The sequence below is a fragment of the Bemisia tabaci genome, chromosome 3 (genome assembly GCF_918797505.1).
Source record: "Bemisia tabaci chromosome 3, PGI_BMITA_v3".
Taxonomy (NCBI): Eukaryota; Metazoa; Arthropoda; class Insecta; order Hemiptera; family Aleyrodidae; genus Bemisia; species Bemisia tabaci.
In genome coordinates, this window is record NC_092795.1 from 51,355,222 (window position 1) to 51,378,091 (window position 22,870).

A 22,870-nucleotide genomic window follows, 5' to 3' on the forward strand; every position below is an offset into this window, starting at 1 on the left:
TGCAAGTAATTTCAGCATTAAAATGTCCTCACGCTGGTTAAAATAAGGGGACGTATCTTAAAATGCCGTAGTAAAATCCTATTATTTTCAGCAAATCGGTGTTCTCGAGCTCTTCATTTTTTCATTTAACATACGGATGTTTCTGATTTTTATCACTCTTCTACATGAAATAACCCGTAGAATATACAACGAGGAGGTATCGGCTTAGCAAAATAACCCCTCCTTCCACACAAACACACACCCAACCTTACGTGGAGGCAGTCTTAAGTCATATCAACAATATTGAAATCTACTATGGTCTCACGTCTTGGCATTCTTCAGGCTCTGCTCAACGTAGTTGCTCTAATAATTAATCCGTGTCTACTCTCTAGGCCAACTACCGATGCCGATGCTTTTTTTACTAATTTAACACACCTTTCATCCAATTTTTGGTGTCATGGTAACGCAAAATTTCGTTCATCTTACTACAATACTGTTTCACCCGAATAATGTTTTTTTCTAGGAAAGGGAAACCAATTTGTTTTGTTCTTGACATTAGGCAACAACAAATTTCTATATAATTAAAAATAAAAAAATCTTAATTTATATATTATTTGAAAATTACATGCGGAAGCAGGGTCCCTTTTCAGCATTCTGGCTTGCACTTAGATAAGAAGCAGCCAGCGCTCTTTGCGATGAAACAATTATACTGGAACTACACTTAACTGGTTTTAAAGAGCATTCACGAACTCCAGATTGTATACTCCGGGATTTTCCCTTAAATTAAACTCTCTCGGAACGTTTCCTCCTGGAAGTAGCTCAGAGGACAAGATACACAAGGGTAGTTCTTGTGATTTCATGAAATACGTGTTTCAATTTTAAAAATTGCATGGAGTTTTAAGCCAAAAAGAAAGTTCTAAGACACTTTTTGATGCGTAAAAGTTGACTTTTAGCAGTGAATTTTTTCCAGAACATATTTTAAGATTAGTTGAAATCGCAATCATTTCAATATCATTTTTTTCAAAAACTCCACTCGTGCAGCTTGTCTTCTAAGCCCCCAAATTAATGAATTACTCAACTGTTTGATTTTAGGTTGGATTTCTTTAGAAGAGGTTTCTATAATCCTCACACTTCTGTTCAGAGGCATATTCTTACTGCAACAGTAGCCGGTATAACTACTTGATCGGCCTATGGGAAAAAGAAATCCACCAAGGAGGTTCGATTTACCAATAGCTAGGAATAATTTCAATTTCAAAACTGTATAGCCGTGTCAAAGGACTTTATTTTGTAACACGTAATTTTTAAACAATTTTTTTTTACCAAATTAGTGGCACTAATGCAGTTTGACTTGGCCCCAGGACATTGTTACTCTTTCCGGTCCTTCTTCTTATTTATATCCTTTCCTTCTTCTTATTGTTGATTGCAGCTCTGATTTATCACTTGAGCACATCTTCATTGATAGAATCCATTAATTGTAGTCTGTTTAAAAAGAGTATCTCTGAAAACAAATGTTTGAATTGTTGAATTTTTAATGAATATTTGTGCTGCAGCCATACGATATCTGTAATTTCAGCTTTAAAATGTATTTCTATTGGTGCAGTGAAAATGTGAACTTAGTAAAACATGAATGTACTACAAATTGGCTGTTTTCTTACATTCCGTAGTAAAATATATCTCCTCTTATTGACGTTGTTCATTGGATTAAAACCATTACTTGCCATTGTAGTACTAACTCCGGAAAAACGAGAAGAATGAGTAAAATCAGGAATAATACCAGATGTCATACTGCGACCCCCTCAAAATGGAATGCAGGTGAGAGAATTAATTTTATTCAATTAATTGGTGCAAGAAGAATAAATAGCTTAGTTAGTGGCTAGGGTCGAGAAAGGAGGGGTATAGATAAGAGTCTTTTTTGGCCCCCTTTAGAATCTGGAAATTTATGCGAGTTTTCCAAGTTGACTCAATGCAGTTTAAGGAAATAATCATGCTTTAGTCCATAGGCCACTGGATACGTGTTAAACGGTTGCCTAAACATAGATCTGCAGGCGTATTTTAGCGAAAATTTGTGTTTTTCTATCACTCCAAGGCTTTTTTGACACCGAGCGCAATGCGTATCGTCTAACTAAAACGAGCTTTTGATATGTTATCAAAGAGGCTTTAGGACACATTTTAACCCTAGTTTGGTTGTAGTTAGACGATTCACCCATAGTTAATAAAAACTTTTTCAAAAGTCAACTTTTAAGGGACATCCGGAAAAATCTTAGAGAAACACGTCTCTCGAAGTGTATACACGCTTCGTATATTATCGAAGGCAGTTATCAAGCCTTGTTAGACTCTTCCAATGAGATTTCCTTCAAGTGTGTCCAAAAAAGAAAATTGAATATTCCATACAAACAGCTGTGAAAGTAACGGATTTAACGGATTAAACGGATTTTTTTCCACCACTTCCAAATCCTAGATGCCCTCTAAAAGGGTAGGTAATCATTTTTTTCAAATTTGCTCACCTCCATTGATCAAAAATTCAAGGAACGGTGATCTATCGGTGAATAATTTGGTTTTGTCACCGAATAGTTCTGAAACTTTACTATCTAGGATAAAAGGAAAATGTTGAAACTCTTAAATACCTCCTTCCCTCTTCAAAGGACCCTGCGTTCGTTAAGCTGAGTTTAAAAAGACCATACCTTCAATACCTTTCATCGGGACCGTCAACAGCAAAATCTCCGTAAGGTTCTTCATCTTCTTTACCACCTCTATCTGAGATCCACTTTTCTCGGAATGCTTGTAGTTTTGGAAGCTGACGATCGATGTCGACAATCCCGATGAAATTTTTTTTTTTTTTTATCATGGCGTTTTACTCTCTATCTCTGTATTTCAGTTCCTCTTATTATTCTGTCACTCTTAAATCATTCAACTTTCCTTACATTTTCGAGTTCATTGCACTCTCCGTTTTTATACAGGGAGATCTAACAGTTCCGCATCACCAGCACCAGGCATCAACCCTGTAACTTTTGAACACATAGATAAGGACTTGAAATTTTGTGAGTGCTCCTACGTTAAAGGAAACGGATCCTGTGAACTCCAAAAACGTTGAAGGGACAGCTCTAAAAAGGCGCGAAACCCTAGGGGTTATAGAGGTGGTATGGGACTTTTGAATCACCCTATACATGTCTGTAATGGACATCGCCTCTCAATTATCTCTGTGATATGGTGATATTGTTATTTAGTCTCCAAGGAACGTCATCACATTCATACTTAGACGAATCGTTACTCCAAGTCCTTTATCATGACCCATGTCCGACATGTCCAATTAATTGTCCGACATGCACAGCACATGCCCGTTGCGCTGTCCCTTGCACTTCTTTTTACGAAAAAATATTAAATTTTCATTTCGTGTGGTTTTGTATATTATTTTCAGGTGGAATCACGTTCGATAAATTCATATCTCACTTTTATTACTTTCTTTTTTCAATGCAAATTAATGGTTGTTGTTTTTCATATTTATTTCCCTTGGTCAAGAAGTTTCATCGTTTTCAAATGATTCCTTTAAAGTAGTATTCAAGGGGGGAAAAGAAACGTATCCCTCCCCCAAAAAAGCTGCCGGTGGTGTGGGTGGGGAGGGGGGAGGGGGGAGAGAGTCGGCCGGCTGCATCCCGCCAGCCGTATTTGGAAGTCATGAAAAGCATACTTTTTGCGTATTTGTGTAGAGGGTGATCATATGTTTACAGCATAAATTATTCTCTGAAATTGCTTTGTACCCTCTAATTTCTCTCTTCCTTTCACAGTCTCCCCCGCAATACATGTTCAATGAAAATGAATGAAAATTAGTTATCCGGTAAAAAAAAAGTAAGAAATAAAAAAAAATTAACACACACACACAGACATTCACAGAATGCATAATTATATTTAAAGTTTAAATTTATTGAAAATGTTACCTATTTATTTACAAAAGATGATATTCTACGATTGACTAGCTGCCTACGTCATGTCTTGTTCGGAAAAAGTTCACTGCTATTGGTTTCCCTAAATTATACTTCTCCGCAAATGCTTTACTGGAAAAATTTGTCCGCAGATGATTGTTTTGCCTGTAGAAGTGTAGATGAAGTAAGTGTAGATGAAGAAGATAGAATTATGGTTAAAAAATAAGCTCATTAATTAAATGTTCCAGCCGCATAGATTTCAAATAGATATCCCAGTTATATAAGTATGTCGGTATTAGTAAGTTTTATTTTACGTGAACGAGTAAAATCAAATGTGGAACTCTTGTAAAAATAGCGAAAACAATTAGAGCGAAATATTTTGTTTGCACTCAAAATCCTACCCCTAGAAATACATGATCAAGAATTTGTGTTTCAACGAGCGAGCGTGCACATCTCACGCCTCTCATTGATAAGTGATCTTTTAATTTTCAATCATTTTCAAATTACATTATTTGTATCTAATAATGAATATGCGATGGTCGAGGGAGGGGGCATAATTTTGTTGTAACTTTGCAATGACGGCAAATATTCAGGTTCCGCCACTAGGAGGTGTAATGCCGCAATCACACACCGAATGTGGCTTGAATGTTTAACTATGTGGAAGTCATCGGCCCGGTGCCTGAATTTTGCGCGTGTAAAATTCAGCAACGATTCTCAGCGACCATCGGATAATGTCGGATTTGTCTGAACTATTCGAATAGATTCGATACACATCCGGATGAAAATTACTTGAGTTTGCGAAATTTCAGCCGTTGAGCCATGACTGTTGACTTCCATATACAGCTGCCAGATTCAGCGTGTGTTTCCGGTATAACTAGGAGCTATGAAGAGTCACTAGGCCAGATTTAAACATTGTAGCACATTTTTTTTTCACTTTGTCGAGGCTTGGCCTGACGAGTTGTTTGATGGCGAGTTCGTCGTTTTTGAAGATGGGTCAATTTCAGTGACAACAACACTTAGCGCTCAATTTTTTCTCTATTACTGGATGAATACACGGCTTCCTCTGTTAACTTTTTGAAGTGCTGCTTCTGAAGGACAAGCTTCATCGAAAGCTTCAGTCTAAGTTCAGTTTTTCGGTTTAAAAATGGTGCTGTATCGCCCGAAACCCCTGTCCGGCTTCAAACCGCAATCGCTATCAGCTATAACCGATGAAAGTATGAAAAAAATCGCATTTTAGTGAATGAGGATGGTTAAAGATCATTTGATCGACTAGCAGATATCACTTGAATGTAATATAGAAATATTCAAAACATTGCTGTGAAAAATTTGGGCCTAAAATACTTTGTTGCCAAATCAATCCCCCATTTAGCATTCTAGCCAGTGACAGCCGCTTGGCGTCCAGCCGACGTCCGAACAATAAATCACACATTAAAACAAAGGAAAACATGTGTTCACTTACATCATAAGTAATAAATCATGTTCCCTGATAGATTCACTCTAAAAATTAACAGAATTAGCCGCGTAATGCCTGTGAAAATCACCTATCTTAAAAAACGACGAGCTCAGCAAACATCCTTCGAGCGAGGGCTCGCTAAAACAAAACAATGTGCTCCGACAAGACCTTGAAATTTGTCCTAGTATGACTCTTCATAACTCCTAGATACACCTTTAGCGGTAAAACTCGGGTATTTTCCACCGTTGCCAAGTTACAGGAAAATTCCGGTTTTTTGGGGTCCCCCTCGTACATCTAGTTTTGATTGCTAATCTTAGACGGAAAGAGGAAAATTATCGTGGAAATGGTCAGTCAACTAACACAAGTGAAGTCCATTAGCTTGGACTGGTGGACCCATAGAGCTTTTCGTTCTTAGTAGGGGTTGCTATTTGTGACAACGTTTTGGATAAGAATAAGGTAAAAGACAAAATAGGTCTACTCACGTGGACGTTATTTTTGGTTCGTTAAACTCTATTTTATGAGGTTGCCAATATACTAGGAATACATATCTAAAATATCCTGGAAGGAAGTGGAATTAAGTTAAACAAAATAAGTTTCATATTAGTGTATCAAATTGAGTTTTTTTTCTAATAAAATCTACCCTCAGGTGACGTATAGCCAATGGTTCGACTGGAGCCATTATATTGTATCTACTGTTACTACCGCAATATTTCTAAAATAATATCTTGACTCTAATTATCTTCACATATTCTTCAATCACCCAAAAACATGTCACTTTATAGCACTTCCTGGTGCTTCACGGCACTCATAACCACCTTATCAAACCATAGCCCTTCCTTTCGGGCATCCGTAGTTAGTGAGGTGTCACTCATTGTCAGACTCAGATGAAAAGATAGAAAAGGAAACCCTGGGAAGAGCCGCAAAGAGCGTCCAAGGATGAGATGGAATTAGAAATGCTAAACTATCAGCATATAGAGAGAAGCATTGCGAGGTCGCGCCTCGTGCTATCGCGCCTTCAATTTCGCTGATGCAACACGGACATCCATCAAGGATGAATAGTTGTATCTCTGCACTGTCATTAACGCGCATTGAGTCGTCTCTTATTTTTGTAAATTGGGAGAAGTTAAGGTTATAAGCCAGTAAAGCAACAGAAGAAGAAGAAGAAGAAGTAAAGGTCAAGTTTTATCAAAGTATACGCCGATATGCCCGAATTGATGGTCATTTTGTAAAAAGACGAGATAAAAAAAGCAGAAAAGAATGGGCGTACGTGTAAAAATTGATATTTTGGCTCGAGTTTTGTCGTGTCGGGGATTTTTGTTTTTGTTTTTGACGACTACCCCAAGAAGTCCGAAGCCGGGTCAATTCACTGAAAAAAATGGTTTGCTGTTTTAGCACCTAGCATGTCAAAAATGTGTCTGGTGATCCTGAGATGCTGCCTTGATTGCCCACGCAATTGAATTTGCATTCACAGGATGTAAAGTCAACTGCGGGGGCAGTAAAGGTATGCATCTTGGGATCAATAGACACATTTTTGACTTTCGAGATGCTAAAACAGGATATAATTTTTTTCGGTGAATTGATCCAACTTGGGACTTTGCATACAAGAAAAATAACTTGGGCATCTAAGGGATAGAGATGATACTTTCTATCAGTATCAACTGAATTAAATAATCTGGAACGTTGCCTGCTACTCTTCAACTTTGTTTGATTTGAATTGAACAAAATTATTTTAATGAGCTGTAATTTTTTCAGACGAACCTTTTCCTTCAAGTGGTTTTGGGCCCATGTATTCGGTCAAATATTCCCCCTCTGCATAATCGCACTCCTCAATATTGCCTATGATCCAGTGTTGTTTTTCTCCGTGCATTGTATGCTCCTTGGATTTTTCATCGATACCTGGAACACGATTATCACTTTAATTATTTCCCAATTCTTTGAGGCTCTCTAACTCATGCCATGATTTGTTTATTGAGTAATAATTGTTCCTCATACTTTAAAATAAAAGAAAATATAGCACAGGACAATATTCTATCATGCCCGGGGATAATAATTTAGTGCACTCGTCTATACTTTCCTTCTTCTTTGTTTTTAAATTTCAAAATATCATTAGATTGTTTTAAAACGCGACAAGAGGAAAGTAAATCGTAATAAATAGAGTAAAAAATATTTGTTTTTCACTGCGGGTCCGCCATTTTCCTACCTTACTCCATATCAGTTCAAAGGACAGGCTGGAAATACATGGTAATGTTTAATGACAGATTTTTTAGAGTACTTGAAAATCCATCATCACTAGGGTTCTAATGCGAGACCTCAATTCTAATTTTCGTACTTCATTAGTCACACAATGAGCAACATTCAGGTTAATCCAAAAGAATTCGGTTCTAATGGTTTCGATAGTTTCATGTGGGACTTTTAAGGCGCGTTCAGACAGCTCGGCAAGACACTCGACGAGCTGCATTCCAAACATGTAATTATTGAATCCTCGAGATTCCGCACACACCTAGCGCGGATTGCATTTATGTTGTGACTATAATCCGTAAACCGTAAGATTGACATGTCGTCTAAACGCGCCTTTACTGTTCCCTGATTTCTATCATTTCAACAGATCATCTAAAAATTTGTGACCGGATATAAAACTACGGTATCAACTGGATTTACGATGGTATTGTTTAAGGCGCTTATGCTTCGTTAGAAAATTTAGAACGAAAGCATAAGTCTGAATGTCATAATTTAGATATATTTTTACGGCGCTGGCGCGCTCTTCCAACGCTCATTGTTGAAGTTCCCTGCTTGTTCTCTACTATTTATCAGTTGTTTAACTGTGCGATTTAGTAATTACCTGTGAGTATCATTGTGTACAACTCCGCGATTTTCGGATCCCATCCAACCCAAAATGGTTCAGTTTTAGTAATGGTTAAGTTAATTTCGCTTCCGAAAAATACTTTAGGACCACCATACCACTCCACCTAGAAGTATTCAAATAAATTCAATCGTTATTTACAAGAATGAAAATTTAACCGCAAAATTGGCATGTACTGGTAAAATAAATATTTCCAGAGATTCAAACTCAGTCGAATCACTCCGTGCATTAGAAGTCGAGATTTTGTGAGGTGCGTTTCTGGTTCTCCGCCCCGTTGAAAACTTTGACCGATCAGAGACGTGTATTTTCTGACTTGAATTAGAGATTTGAAGATAATTATAACCTTCCTTACTCGGTTATTCATTGTACGTTATCATCAAATCATTATTAATTCCTGGCAATCTTAAAACAATGAGTGATTTAATATTGATAAGTAAGAAGTAAGCAGAGAGGCGAGTTAACTCGTAATTCGACTGGAATTTTTGACTAAATAGAGACCCGCCGGAAAAAAGGAGTTAAGAGTGGCAAATCTATAACTACGTATCGTTTCCAGAGAAATGTCGATACCATCATATGCAGCGAAAAAAGAAAAAAGTAACAAAGACTAATAATAATAAAATAATGAAAACCATAAGTCAAGCTGTCACTATGAATAATTGAGGTGCAGCGCATTTTTCGAGAAATAGTTACTTATCAACTTTTAATTATTTTTATAATTCAACTTTATCAGATATTAACACGCATGGTGATATCTTTTTGTCTAAATCAGTGTTTTTTCAAGTTAATGTCCGGGTATTTGGTGCTGATGACCCAATGCTCGGACTCGAGGTCCGAAAGAGCCGTATGCAAAAACGACATTTTTCGCCCCCCCACTAAAACTTAGTCAAACTTCGTCTATCAGTTACTAATACTGGAGCGCTTCTTTCCCCAAATTTTCAGACCCCCAAAAAATTTTGGGGGGGCGCTAGGGGGGGTGGAATCAAAACCTGTGAACCTCGATATCTTTCGAACGAAAAAAGATATTGAGGCCCGGTTTGGACGAAAAATCGTCTAAAATTGCATACTTTAAGATTCTAAAGGTCAAAATCCCAAAATTACATTTTTAAGTTAACTTATGTGCTTTTTTTCAGTTTTTGAGGAAAAACAATTTCTTTTAAACAGATTAAACTAAAATTTCACATTTTTTGATTTGAACCAAAACCAGTTTTTTAAATTGCTCGTCTTTTTCCGAATCCAACGAGTGGTCGTATAAGCTGGGGAACCGAACGGTTCCGGAGTTATGATCGATTGAAGTTTCCGCTCAACGCGCGCCGACCGATTTTCGCGCGCAAAAAAGTCGGATTTGACCGTTATTCAATCAGATTGAATGTTCAAACTGAGCAAAATGCATTATTAGGGACTCTTGAGGGTCGCTGAGTTCAGAAATTACAGATACTTCCAAAAAATTCACGTTTTTAAAATTACAGCTCCGTAGCGCTATTTTAGAGGCCCACTGAGCGCCGACCGGCCGCTCAGTGGTCCTGTACGGAGCTGTAATTTTAAAAACGTGAATTTTTTGGAAGTATCTGTAATTTCTGAACTCAGCGACCCTCAAGAGTCCCTAATAATGCATTTTGCTCAGTTTGAACATTCAATCTGATTGAATAACGGTCAAATCCGACTTTTTTGCGCGCGAAAATCGGTCGGCGCGCGTTGAGCGGAAACTTCAATCGATCATAACTCCGGAACCGTTCGGTTCCCCAGCTTATACGACCACTCGTTGGATTCGGAAAAAGACGAGCAATTTAAAAAACTGGTTTTGGTTCAAATCAAAAAATGTGAAATTTTAGTTTAATCTGTTTAAAAGAAATTGTTTTTCCTCAAAAACTGAAAAAAAGCACATAAGTTAACTTAAAAATGTAATTTTGGGATTTTGACCTTTAGAATCTTAAAGTATGCAATTTTAGACGATTTTTCGTCCAAACCGGGCCTCAATATCTTTTTTCGTTCGAAAGATATCGAGGTTCACAGGTTTTGATTCCACCCCCCCTAGCGCCCCCCCAAAATTTTTTGGGGGTCTGAAAATTTGGGGAAAGAAGCGTTCCAGTATTAGTAACTGATAGACGAAGTTTGACTAAGTTTTAGTGGGGGGGCGAAAAATGTCGTTTTTGCATACGGCTCTTTGTATTCACTACTGATAAACAACAATAACATGCGTGTAAAGGCAAGGTTTTTTGTTTTAATTTTAATCTTATATCTGTACCTGTATCGGCAGCAATGGAGCTTCGTCCAAGAGATCAGGGATAATTTTCCATTGTTTGAGATCATTTTCGATATCTTTCGGATCTTTAAGAAGAAAATCTGCACCAGGGTGCCATGTTGTCGTTTTTAATGGAGCCTTTCTCAATTTAACTAATGATACAGACAGCACTAAACATAGACACCCATATTGCTGTTTCATCTCTCCCTTTGAACAGAGTGAGTAAAATCATATATGATGAAAAAGAAATTATTCCTTCGACCCCCCCCCCCTCCATAAAAATCTATCAAAACAAAAAAATGAAAATATATCAATACATCGTGGGAATTAAGAACAATAATCTGGATGGATATCATGTTCGTAATGCATGGCCTTGGATTAGTGCAAAAATAGTCGCAAAAATGTGCCACCGATTACCATCTGAAGGTAGTGAACTATCAAACTTTCATTTTTTAACACTCTTTAAGGACCTATCTCTCTTCCACATATGATCGATCCCTGGTAATTTTTTCTCACAGTAATAGCAATAATTCTCTTAATCACGAGACTGTTGTGTTATTGGAAGTTCAAATTCCTTACTATCCTCTCTCCTCTTTGTGGCTTGCTATCCTCCAAATATCTTTTTTCTTCGAAAAAAAAACTATCCTGGCAGCATTCTGTAACGTAAAGGAAATTCATTTTTACCTCAAAACGCGAGACCAAATTTTTGTTGTGCCCCGGTGCCCGTGCTTCTTTTGAGTACAGCCTCACTAAAAGTTTGTTCTGTTATATGCTTGTCACAGAGAAAGTGCGCAGAACTTTGTGGACAGCTTTTGTATTTTGAAAGTATTTGTTCAAGCTCAATTTGAAGTCCTCTTGGCATGCAAAAATACTATTTAAGTCGGAGTGCAACATTTGTTTTGGTGCATGCAGTCATCAGTGATTCAAGGATTTACTGTACTCACTATAACACAAAGCAGTCGCACACATTTTTTGCCACGAAACGGTAGCGTGGTTCAAAAGATAGTTTCAACTATAAGTCATTGGAGTCTTTTTGATAACTATCTCTCAAGGCGTGCACATTGTATATTGTCACAGTTTGACAACGCTGACCATGCGGGTCAAAATTGTTGCGCTGAGAAACGGCCCTGAGCTTTTGGAGCGCCTGTAAATCCTGAGTCTGCTTCATGTGTTACCGCGGTGTCCGCAATTTTCAAAGGTTAAAGTATAAAGCTTACGAATAATCTTAAGATCTCGAAATCACTCACATTATGTTTAGTCTGTATCCTAATAAGGCATTTTTGGGAGAACGATTAAAAAAAGACTTTTTAATACCATGACGTATTTAGTGAGGTGATGGAGTGACGAACTGACACATGGACATAAATTGATTGGGTCAGAAAAAGAGAGGACAAATGATCCGACTGGGAGATCTCGATAATGATTATACATTGGACCAAAAAGGAAACGAGTTTCAAAAGGAAAATTAAGATGATAACGATGATGAATTCTCTTGTTTGGTGTTATTCTTAAGTTTCAAAATGGGTCATGTTGGATCTATACTATGACTTACTTTCAATTTTAAACACTGCATCTCAGCCTCTTTGGGACATTAATTATAGTTATTTTCAAAACTTTCGGCTCTAAGAACATTTAAAGTTACATACTATGAAACTATCCCTGCAATTGGCATATTTTTATCACAAGTTCTGGTGACTACAAATAGAAATTTCAATGAAATACTGACTCAGCTGATAGTAAACGTGTTATAAAAAATACTTATGCGCATTCTATGGGATATTTAGAGTGGTGCGATGAAAGAGGTGGCGTGACTGAATAGGTATGGCCTTAAATGTTCTGAACGAGAGATTTCGTTAATGATAGTAAATAGTGGCAAAGAGGAGGGCAGACAACGTTTACAAAATAAATAGTAGGCCTAATTTAATAGTTAATAAAAACGGTATGAAGAATAAGTGATAGCTCGTTTTTAATCTCTCCCACTTCTAAAATGGATCCTGTTGAGTCAAGCTGAAGGTTCCCGAAATATTTTCAGGTATATTATTAGCCTATATAAATATCTGATTCCTATATCGTTTCATAGTGCATCAAAATCTTTTTTTTTTCCTCCACCAAAATCTATATCAAAATTCTGAACATTGCGTGCAAAATTAGAGTATGAAAATAGTTAATTTACATTTCCCAAGATTCAAAATTTTTAAAATTGATTGCAAACACCATTTTTAAAAGTCTTAAAAAAGTTTCTTAATTCCCCTTCATTGCGCAAAATATTTTTAATCACGGTTTTAATTTTTTGATAACTGAAAGAATGCGATTCATTGTACTTTTAACCACTCAATTTTTTGTCAGAAACGTAACCCAAACATTTGTTCGAAATGACCTACAAATACCTTAGAACAAAAGAAAAAAATTCCAGTGTAACTTAAAAAAAAAAAAAATGTTGGTTGGTTTCCTTTTAAAGCGATAAAACATAAGCGGAGATTTGCAACGCCGCAATCAGAGATATGCATTTTTCGCTTCAACCATCGTATTGATTCTTCTTCTCCAAATACATAGGTAATCTAATTTTGAGGACGACATTTTCATAGTTAATTTACTTGTCTCGTATTTATTTCTAGTTCTCCAAGTTGACTCTCCTGCCAAGAGCATAAAGTCTCACGGCGGACGTCAAATCGGATCCCACATCATACAATGATCACCCTTCAAGGCGGGTTTCTTGCGGGTCAAAAAGTGTTTCTCTTCGCAACTCTCCTAAAAACATTTGTCACAAACGTATTAGGAGCTGCTACCACTAAAAGTCATCAAGATCCCAGTTCTTCAGTGGAAACGACAACTTTTCTCTTCAACAGAACGCTTATGCTTGAGCGGGACAAACTTGTTCCTGATGTGTTGGACGCCATACCCAAAGAGGAACTTTTTGTGAGTAAATTACTCTCAAGGTATTTATTGAGAATATTTTTTGAACCAAGCCCTAAACCACTTCATGCACCATCATTAATATAAACTTCGAAGGATTCAGACTTTCAGTCGATTCCACCTTTTTCTATTTCACTCGTGGGGTTGCCAGATTGTACGATAAATGTGAATATTTTACATGGGTTTGAACTGGGAAGAGTGCCGGAAAAGCAACTTATCTGGCAACAATAGAGTCTGCGAGGGACGAGAGGCTGCCTTCCTGGGAAAATTTTAAAGTAAATATTTTAAAGTAAGTTTGAATAATTGCGCCAAACACAGCAGGGTCAGAAACGCATATTAGCGTCTATAAGATATCAAGAATACTTCGCGCTTTGCGCCGAACAATGCGGTTGGCGAGAGGCGCATGTTAGCGCCTACAAGCCCGCAGGAAAACTTCTCGCATTGCGCAAAACGGTGCGGTCGGCGAGAGGCGCATATTAGCGCCTACAAGGTCTAAAGAATACTTCACGCATTGCGCATATCGACGGCGCGGCGTAAGTCCGCAATCACATATCTCGTTTGCGGTGTCTGAGAATCTCCGCCTCTATGACGGCACTTCATAAATTTTATTGGCAGTTTTGAAGCCGAATATTCGCGTATGACCGGGGTTCCATGGGGCAAGGCCCCTTGGCTAGCCGTGACGGACGTGCAAAGCGCGTCCAGAGCGGCTAGTATTGATATTAGAACCCCAGTCGAAATAAAATATCATCATGGTGATTGAAGGATCTTCAGAGGTATGAAAAGATTTTAGTCGAGGCAGAGTTGCCGTATTGTGATACGACCCGATGCTGTTTTTTAACTAGAAAATTGCTTATTCTGACGCATGAATTCTAGGTGAAGAAACAAGAACGGCAATATTACTGAGATGATCATATTTTCGTACCTCTGAAAATAATTGGATCATAATGATTATGTTTTTATTTGTACCATAGTATTGCCTTGTACAGGGTGTCCGGAGGTTAACGTACTTAATAATGAGAATCGGTTTTTCGGTTTATAATATGACTTTTTTCCCCTTTACACATATACCAGAGAACGCTTCGTAAGTGAGCTGTGCGCTTCCAAAGTTGCCATTTTTTTCCTTTCAAATTGATGTAACTCCTCGTCATTTTTTTCCTAAGTAGCTAGGACTGTGTGTGTGGGGGGGGGGGGGGGTGTTTTTAACTTACTGATCTTTTTTCGTGTTCTCAAGGACGAACGTCTTCGGAAAATGACGTTACGAGAGTTCCCGCATTTTAAAATTGCGATAACTTTTTTGGTGAATGGTATTTGGAAAAACGCATTACGGCACGTGAGAGAGCGCAAACAATCAAGGGTTTAGGTAGCTTTGAACAAGTTTCAGATTTTTTAAGCTCATTGCTGGGTAGACAATTTTTACTGCAAGGACTGTAAGATAGCATAGCGCATAGCAAAGGAGCATATCATAGCTCACTTATGAAGCGTTTTCAGCCATATGTGTACTGGAAAAAAGTCATATTTTGAGCCGAAAAATAATCGACCCTGAAAGTTAAGTACATTAACTTCCAGAAACCCTGTATACATATAAGCTTTAAAGAGCCAGGTTACATCTCTAATTGCCAAACATCGCATGAATGTTTGCTTAAGATTATTAGTGTTTTTCATAGGATTTTATCCGTTGACGTGAAGTGAATTCCCTGAAATTTCCAGCAGACCCCCTGCGGGTTTAATTAATGAACGACATCTATCAACTGAGAACTTGAATCAGTACCCCAGATCCAAAAGGTACCTAACTCACATTACTAAAAAAATCGAGCCAGTGGCATATTGAAAATAACTACGGCTTCGTGTGTGTGGAAAATTTGGTAGCCCTATCTTACGCCAGTTATGAGGTACGGGATTTCAAAAACTTCGATCTACCCTGCAATCAATGCAGCCGACGCGACACGACGCGACACGCAGTTTTCTCCTGATATCTCGAAATGGCTCAAATTGAGTTTGGTACCTTTTGACCCTGGGGTAGTGTTTTAAATATTAATTTGAGAGGTTATAAAGTGTTTTCCCATCATTTTAGTCAATATGCGCACGTTATTTACACAGCATATGTCTATAATATTTTTGTTCTTAGGTGAGCTATTATACAAGATGGATAAACCTTGGGAACCTCGTTGGTTGCTCTGAAGTGATAAACATGCCCACTGTTTTAGATTGGCCATTTGAAAAGGGTGCATTTTATACGATTATCTTGACAGGTAAGTTGATTTTTTCATTCTGAGCAGAGCCGTAATAGATATTAGCGGTAATCCAGGATTGCGCCAAAGGGCTAGGAAAATATATGAGGATTGCGCGAAAAAGGCACAAGGATTGCGCGAATGAAACCTTAACATCTGTTTCAGGAATACGCGTATTTACATTGAAGTTACTTTAATATAGAAGTTCGGCAAAACAGGAAACGGTTGGAAAATAAACGCATTTTAATGCTAACGCTAGTTTAGGTTTGTTTGTTGACAAATCATCGATATCATACCTTCTGATGATAAAGAAAGTGAAAATATTTGAATAATGGTCGTGAGTATAAAAAACTCTCCTAACTTTTCTCGGAAAAAATAAATAATCGGGAGAAACGAGGCAATGTTGGAGTAATACTCATAGGGCGCGGCGCGGCGTCGAAACGTATCACGGGCTTATTAAGCTCTATATTATTCGATGCCGTGATTATTCTAACGCGAGTTCAAATAATCGCGCCAAACGCAGTGCGCCCGGCGTTGAACTTATATTAGTGCCTGCATGATGTTAGGAATACTTCACGCATTGCGCCGAACAGTATAGTCGGTGTGGAGCCCATATTAGCGCCTGCAAGACTGCATGAATACTTCTCGCATTGCGCCGAACGCGGTGTAGTCGGTCGGTTGGCGTGAAACGTATATTGCCGCCTACAAGACTGTAGGAATGCTGTGGGACTGCGTGTCATTATTCTTGACTTTCTGCTCCAGTTTTTACCATAATTAAAGGGAAAACATGTATCCTCATTGTAACTATTCAGACATTCAGATGATTTTTTTTTGATTTTTTTGTAACATTAAAAGAAAATAAAACGAACAAAAATATCGCGTGAAATTTTCGATTCTTTTATTTGAGATCATTTCAGTAAATTCGCTGAATATTTTCAGTAGAGCCGGGAGAAGTTTTTTTTAAAAAACATTTATTAAAAATAAAACATAAAAAGATGGTGCATGAAAGTTGCAATCAGACATGGATATACGCTTTCTTTTGGGTGCACCCGTCGGGTTTTGAATCCATTCATCTCTTAGGATATACTGAGTTCAACAAAACAAACCGCAACAAAATCGGACCATGTGCGGCCGAACGCGAGCCGTTTGAACGCGCCGAGGTGCACACCGCTCCCCCCAAATCCGCGGAAATTTGAAGTGCGCGACAAGAAAAGAGCTTCTCTGCCAACGCTTCAGTCGTTCATCACTGACGAAAAATTAAAGAAGTTTTTGTAGAATAAAGGGCTTACCTCACCTCGCCACATAACCAGCTCGATCCAACCAGCTCGATCCAACCAGCTTGATCCAAGCAGGTCTGATACTGATTGAGAACGGTTGTGCGGATTTTTGTGCAAATTTCAGTAAATTTTCCGCATAGTATGAAGAATATTCCGTAAATTTTTCAAAGAAACCCGCACAAACGTTCTCTCGTAAGAAATTAAATCGCTCAGTTGAATTAGGCGATAGCTGATGTGGCTGGTTCCTTTCTGCTAAACGCGGTCCAATTTTAGTTGTCTTCATATTTCAGTTGAAAAGGTAGGCCCTTGTTGACTGGCCGATTTGCATCAAAATATTATAGTTTAGGAGTATGAAATAATGCAACGCACATAGATCATTATGGTTGAGGAACCAGTAATGATCGATATACCTAGGTACCAGATGTACACTGGTACACTGGTGCGAATCGCGAATCGATGCCCTAAGATCGACCCATGCGATATCATCCGCATAGTATATACCGGCATCCGATAAACCGATGACGTCTTGACGTCATGATGATCAGAAATGCCTCGAGATACATACTCGAATATGCGTCCTTGCTCAATTGAACTCTGAGCTCCGGAAGCAATTTATGCTGATTTTGTTCTGAAATACCGACGGAAATTTTTCAAGATTTTGAGGTTTTTTAGGTGTTTCAACTTAAATTTAATTTCTGACATGTTTTATTATCAACTAGACTCAAGCAATTATATTCAGCAGTATCCACATGCATAATGCAAAAGTGTTGGAGAGCTCGCCTTTGGGAAACTATTAACAACTATTAATGCTTTTTTCTAAAATTGTATACGTATTAAATGAATCTTTACCCAATTATCAGAGGTTACATGCCGATGCAAAATGTTATGACGTAATTTCATAAGTCAAATTTTTCACATTTCAATAAATAAAGAGAAATAAAGAGAGAGAAATGGAATTATCTTTTATGAATGTGATTTTGCGGCAAATGTTGCAATGGCTATTTTTGCCATCGCATTTTTGTTTCTGGCTTTCATCGTTGATAAGCTTTTTCTTAACTTGTCAACAATGTAATGAAACCATATGATTTAATTTTAATTTTTTTTTTTTTTAAATCAAGTCGCCAACTTGAATTAAGGTTATACTTTGTTAAGCTGGCAGTCTGAAATTCTGAATTTTTATCGGCACAGAGTTCAAAGAAACTATAATTGAGCACGGTTCGGAGGAACGTTTCTGCCATAATTCTTACACAATACTTATGGTATACACTAAGAGCGGAAAAGGAACTCACTTGAATTTTAGCGTGGAGCTCGAAAGACCACTTCAAGTCTTTGTATGCGAGTGGCTCAATGGAGCACATCACGCCTTTGTATGTATGCGGTGGCTCAATGGAGCACCTCGCGCACTATAAATAGCACGGAGCTTGAAAGAGCACTTCATGCATCTGTATTTTAAGGTTAAAACGAACTCTAAAGAAACTCAATGCGAGGCTCAAACGAACTCTCAAGCATTCTTAATGCGAGGCTCAAACGAACTCCCAAGCATTCTTAATGCGAGGGGGCTCAAACGAATCCTAAAGCATTCTTAATATGAGGTTTAAACAAACTCTGAAAGGATCCCAATGCGAGTCTCAACCGAGCTCTCAAGCATGCAATTATTTTGAGGTTAATTAACCTTCTATGGTACCAATAACGGCAATCTTAAGGATTATCCATTAATTATGCGCAAATCTCAATCTTAGTCTTAGTAACTTAAAATTAATTGAACAAATTATTAAATCACGTCGAGGTCACCATGTTTTTTATTTTAAGAAATAATAACAATTGCAAGTACAACTGCACACAAAAACTGCATTGAAAAGATAAGAGGATGATAACATACAATTAGGTAATTTGCTATAAAACCATAGCAACATGCTATGATATACTCGGCCACTGGAAAGTGCTGCTCTCTAGTGTAGCAAACGAGGAACAATTAATCCTCAGTTGAATGAGGGAACGGAAATGTTCGACGGAGGAAAACTGTAACCCGCGAAAATTCAACTTTTAGACCTTGAAATCAATGGGATTTTGGCCGTTCCTCCGACGGCAACGAGAACCATCCATTTGTCGCCACGGACACTACCAATGCTAAAAGAAATCGATCGCAAAGAGCTCTCCCGAGTGGGCGAGCTCAAAAACATTCTCGCACACGTTAATAGATGACAGTTTTTTTAGTCAATACTGCGCCCTCTTTTTAATTTTTTTTGTTTCGTTGATTTTTCCCGTATTTTTTGTTCTCAAGGGCCTGACTGTCCGTCGAGAAAGAATCATACCGATCGAGAATACCTTCACTGGTTAGTGACAAATGTCCAGGAAACTAAATTCATGGCTGGTGATAGAATCGTCGAATACGTTGGAGCTGCACCGAATTACGTTTCAGGTAACTGCTTCAATTGCAATTAGTATTCTTACGATTTGTGAGGCTCAGGCCTCCCTTCCCCCCATCCCCGCGGACTTCCTTCTTAATACCTTTGAAATGAATTCATGAATTTTGTTTAAAATTGGTGCACTTTTATTTTTAAGGTGTTGCACATTTTACCTATTTCTGTTATCGTAAAATCACCCTTAACATCTTCCATTTTAGTTTTCAGCCGGTTCTCGACCCGATTAAAGGCCAAATAAAACGTATCCTCAAAAAGGAGTATACCCTTAAATTAAATTTTTGTTGGGTTATTCTTTTCCTTTTATTCAGGGGAGTACGTAATAATTGGGGTTTTCAGTGTCTCAGTGCATAGAGAGGGGTAAACTTACGAGCTATTAATAATATAAAATAATTTTTCATTTTGTCAAATATTCAAGGGTCATTTTCGTGTAGGCAGCATCGAGATTAACTTTTCCGTCCATTTGATCATTCTCAGAGGGAATACACAACAAAACAGCGCTTTTGTCCACTTACGCTTTCACTGATAGTTCTTTGTTTTTTCATTAATTATTCCCTCCTAATTCCAGATGCTCACCGATTTCTCTTCGTTGTTTTTAAACAACCTCAGCCTGATAAAATGTCGTTCGAAGAGCAACCTAGATTAGATGAAAGGTGAGTAATGCATAACGTAATGATTACAAAGAAAAAGCTTTTGTGACTCTTTGCGAAATCTCTATAAAATATACTTCTTCAAGTTCATAGACATTACAACTTTAATTTGAGGTGCCTACGCTAAAAAAAATTATGCGCATGGGTTTACGAGAAACATAGGTATTTTTCGCATAAATATGCCCAATTATCTTCAATGAACGTGATGTAAATAGGGTCATAAGTCAAGAAAGGTAGTTCCTCATAAAATATTGTTTACTATCATCGTTCAAATCATGAAAATTAAATATAAGTGAAACACGGATTGCCGTTATTCAATCAATTTTGGTCCGGCAAAAATTGCTGCAGCCATACAGTGAATATGGGGCGTCTAGTTCCAAAAAAAAAAAAAAAAAAAAATTAAAATTAAAATTAATTAATTAATTTAATTTTAAAATTTTCTCACTTAATAACAGAAAATTCACGAGGAAACATAAACATGTGGGTTTTCCCGATCTTTCACTTTTAAAATGATTATGATCGCACAATTTTTAAACAGGGCAATGGAGATTGCCGCTCTTTGAGCTAGACGCTTCATATGAAAATGATCGTGTTCCGTTTACTTATAGGTTCGAAATCAGTGAAAAACTGAAGAAGATGGTGGCATTTTTCTCACATAAAAATTGATGATCGTTTTTCTTTTTCTATGAACAGCCCATACAGAGAACAAAGGAAGAAATTTTCTACCCGCAACTTTGCAAAAAAGTATGGACTGGAACCTGTGGCTGCAAACTACTACTGGATCAACCATAATGAGCCCATACCTACATTTGAAACATGGTTTAGGACGCCCATGGATTTGGAACCATAATTGAAATGTGTCGCCTGGCAAGATCCAGACTTATCCTAACCTTCCTTCAAAAACCTGCAGTTAAGTCATATTTACGTCTCAATCGCCTCACTGAGAAAAGGAGTTTTTAATATTAGATTTTCGCATGCCATGCTGTGTAAAGTCGCATTCTTTCTTTTTAAATGAAAACATTATCTGAGAAAATTAACTTAAACATTAACTTATGAGCTGTTTAAACCCAGAGTCTGAGGTATTCAGATCGGTATGAGTACATGAACAAACGCACACGTGAGATAAGTCCAAACCAATCAGACAGCTGCACTTTTGCGGAATTTCTCTGGATGAGTGAAACGTTTCAAGAATAGCAAATAAAAAACCATGAAATATGTTGCCAAATTTTAATTTACTCTGTAATTATCATTCAGACATATATTCATTTAGTCATTCAAGTGTATGCTTTAAAGACGGAGCAAAAGTGAAATATTTTTTCAGGAGCTTCGTATAGTAAATTGATAGAGAGTACAATCTCAAAGAAAGACAATTACTTTAAGCAGATGTGTGAACTACTCAAGTACCGCTAGCACTTAATTTTCATTTGTCATTATCGTCATTTTCTCCTGTAAATAAGGCATCAGCCGTATTAATAGATACGGCATCGAGGAATTTGAACAGTCAGTTCATTTTTACAAATTATGGTCAGTACCTATACATGTGTTAGGTATTGTATTACTTATTTGTGATGTAACAAACTTCAGCTCAAGTTTAGCAAGGGTTGCAATTAAGTAAAGCTCATCAAATTAGCAATTATTATTTTAACCGGCCTCAGTCGTTTTAGTGCACCCATAGTTCCGGACTCCAGAAATATTTTTATGAAGGGATGATGGAATACATCGGGAGTAGCAAATTAAGAATGGTGCACTTGTTAACTTTGACCGTTACAATTTTACAAGCTCTTACTTGTGTATTGCTTTTCTTGAATTTTCTAAAATTTGAACCTCTTTTGCAATAAATGATATTTGCCACGTTGACGATCATTAACTGCGCACTAATTCTCCTCCTCATTAATGTTTTTTCTCTAACTTACTGTTCGTATCCAATTTTTTCTTGAAATGGAAACAACATTTAAACCTGCAAACTTGTTTTTTATAATGTTTTAATGGCTCACTATATGTGCCTCATCTTGATTTATTTTGCGAGGAAAGCTCGTACTCTTCAAGGATGCCTGTCAGACATGATGCGTTGGAATGCCTTCAATTTCGTATGATACTGTGCAACATCTCTGTCGCAAAATAGTTGCTTGAAAGGCCGTGACACTCTGCCAACCAGCGGGACACGCGTAGAGGCGCCTACAAACCTAACAAGGATACTTCACGCATTGCGCAATGCGTGAAGTATCTCTGTTAGGTTTGAAGGAGCCAGCGCACGTTTTGCGCTGGCAGCACGCCGCTGAATTACCTACTAAGTGGGATTTTCAGGTCAAATAAAATCCACGATCCCGGTGAATCGCGCGGGGAGCCTCGGGACCACGCGCAATTAATTCAGCGCCTAGGATCTACTACTACAACTTAGCCTACTACTTAGGATTCAACGCTGATCTCAAGATTTTTCTTCTTATTGGAGATAGATAGTGACAATTGTACCTTGGCGTGAATGGGTCTGTTGCATGAAAATATGTAGCCAACAGAATACATTTATTAAGGGGAAATTTGCTCAAAAATCACGTTAGGCACATCACAAAAATCCGAAATCCTCACCTTAGCGCGCAATCTGCTCAGTTTGTTACCCGCTTTTTCAAGTTCTCCGCGTTACCGGGCAGTTTATCTTAGTTTCCGCCGGCCACGTTAGCACAGGCAGAGGTGTAAGAAGTAACTACCCAAATAAACAAGCGATTGATTAACTCTCTCTTTTTTTTTCTTCACCAATAATTACTGAAATCATGCAAAAAATTCAATTTACAAAAGTAATTTTTGAATTGAATTCATAATTTATTGGGAGTAAAGATGAAACTTGTTTGATCAGTTTCTATTTGCAAGTTAAAAAAGTTGCACAATCTTAGCAACAGTGGAATGCTCCTGGTTCCTTTTTGCAAAATGCGATCCAAATAA

The 22,870-nt window shown here is 37.6% G+C and overlaps 3 protein-coding genes across 13 annotated transcripts in view; 2 read left to right on the top strand and 1 right to left on the bottom strand.

Annotated features, from left to right (window-relative positions):
• Nucleotides 1-22,870, top strand: part of LOC140224287 (protein D3-like) — a 98,134-nt gene that overhangs the window by 65,507 nt on the left and 9,757 nt on the right. The gene's annotated exons all lie outside the window — the stretch shown is intronic.
• On the bottom strand, nucleotides 1,242-12,167 carry LOC109036257 (protein D2). 10 transcript variants are annotated; one of them, XR_011899593.1, is made up of 8 exons: nucleotides 12,001-12,167; nucleotides 10,452-10,655; nucleotides 8,189-8,315; nucleotides 7,108-7,245; nucleotides 5,832-5,907; nucleotides 3,912-4,061; nucleotides 2,661-2,876; nucleotides 1,242-1,477 (listed from the first exon to the last, which is right to left on the bottom strand). XR_011899593.1 is itself a non-coding variant. In XM_072298563.1 (7 exons), the coding sequence occupies exons 1-6, from the start codon at nucleotides 12,019-12,021 to the stop codon at nucleotides 3,947-3,949; spliced, it is 681 nt and encodes a 226-aa protein (XP_072154664.1). In that variant the 5' UTR covers nucleotides 12,022-12,167; the 3' UTR covers nucleotides 1,242-1,477; nucleotides 3,912-3,946. The 10 variants fall into 10 exon arrangements, 1 of the variants encoding a protein (XP_072154664.1); XR_011899594.1 differs by lacking the exon at nucleotides 2,661-2,876 and adding an exon at nucleotides 2,901-2,978; XR_011899595.1 differs by having other exon boundaries at nucleotides 2,661-2,978.
• Nucleotides 11,628-21,799, top strand: LOC109036256 (protein D3). Of its 2 annotated transcripts, none has more exons than XM_072298560.1 (6): nucleotides 11,628-11,646; nucleotides 13,064-13,364; nucleotides 15,487-15,610; nucleotides 19,148-19,285; nucleotides 19,855-19,939; nucleotides 20,630-21,799. In XM_072298560.1, exons 2-6 carry the CDS (start codon nucleotides 13,137-13,139, stop codon nucleotides 20,784-20,786), a joined length of 732 nt encoding a protein of 243 aa, XP_072154661.1. In that variant the 5' UTR covers nucleotides 11,628-11,646; nucleotides 13,064-13,136; the 3' UTR covers nucleotides 20,787-21,799. The 2 variants fall into 2 exon arrangements, with proteins under 2 accessions (XP_072154661.1, XP_072154660.1); XM_072298559.1 differs by lacking the exon at nucleotides 11,628-11,646 and adding an exon at nucleotides 12,343-12,480.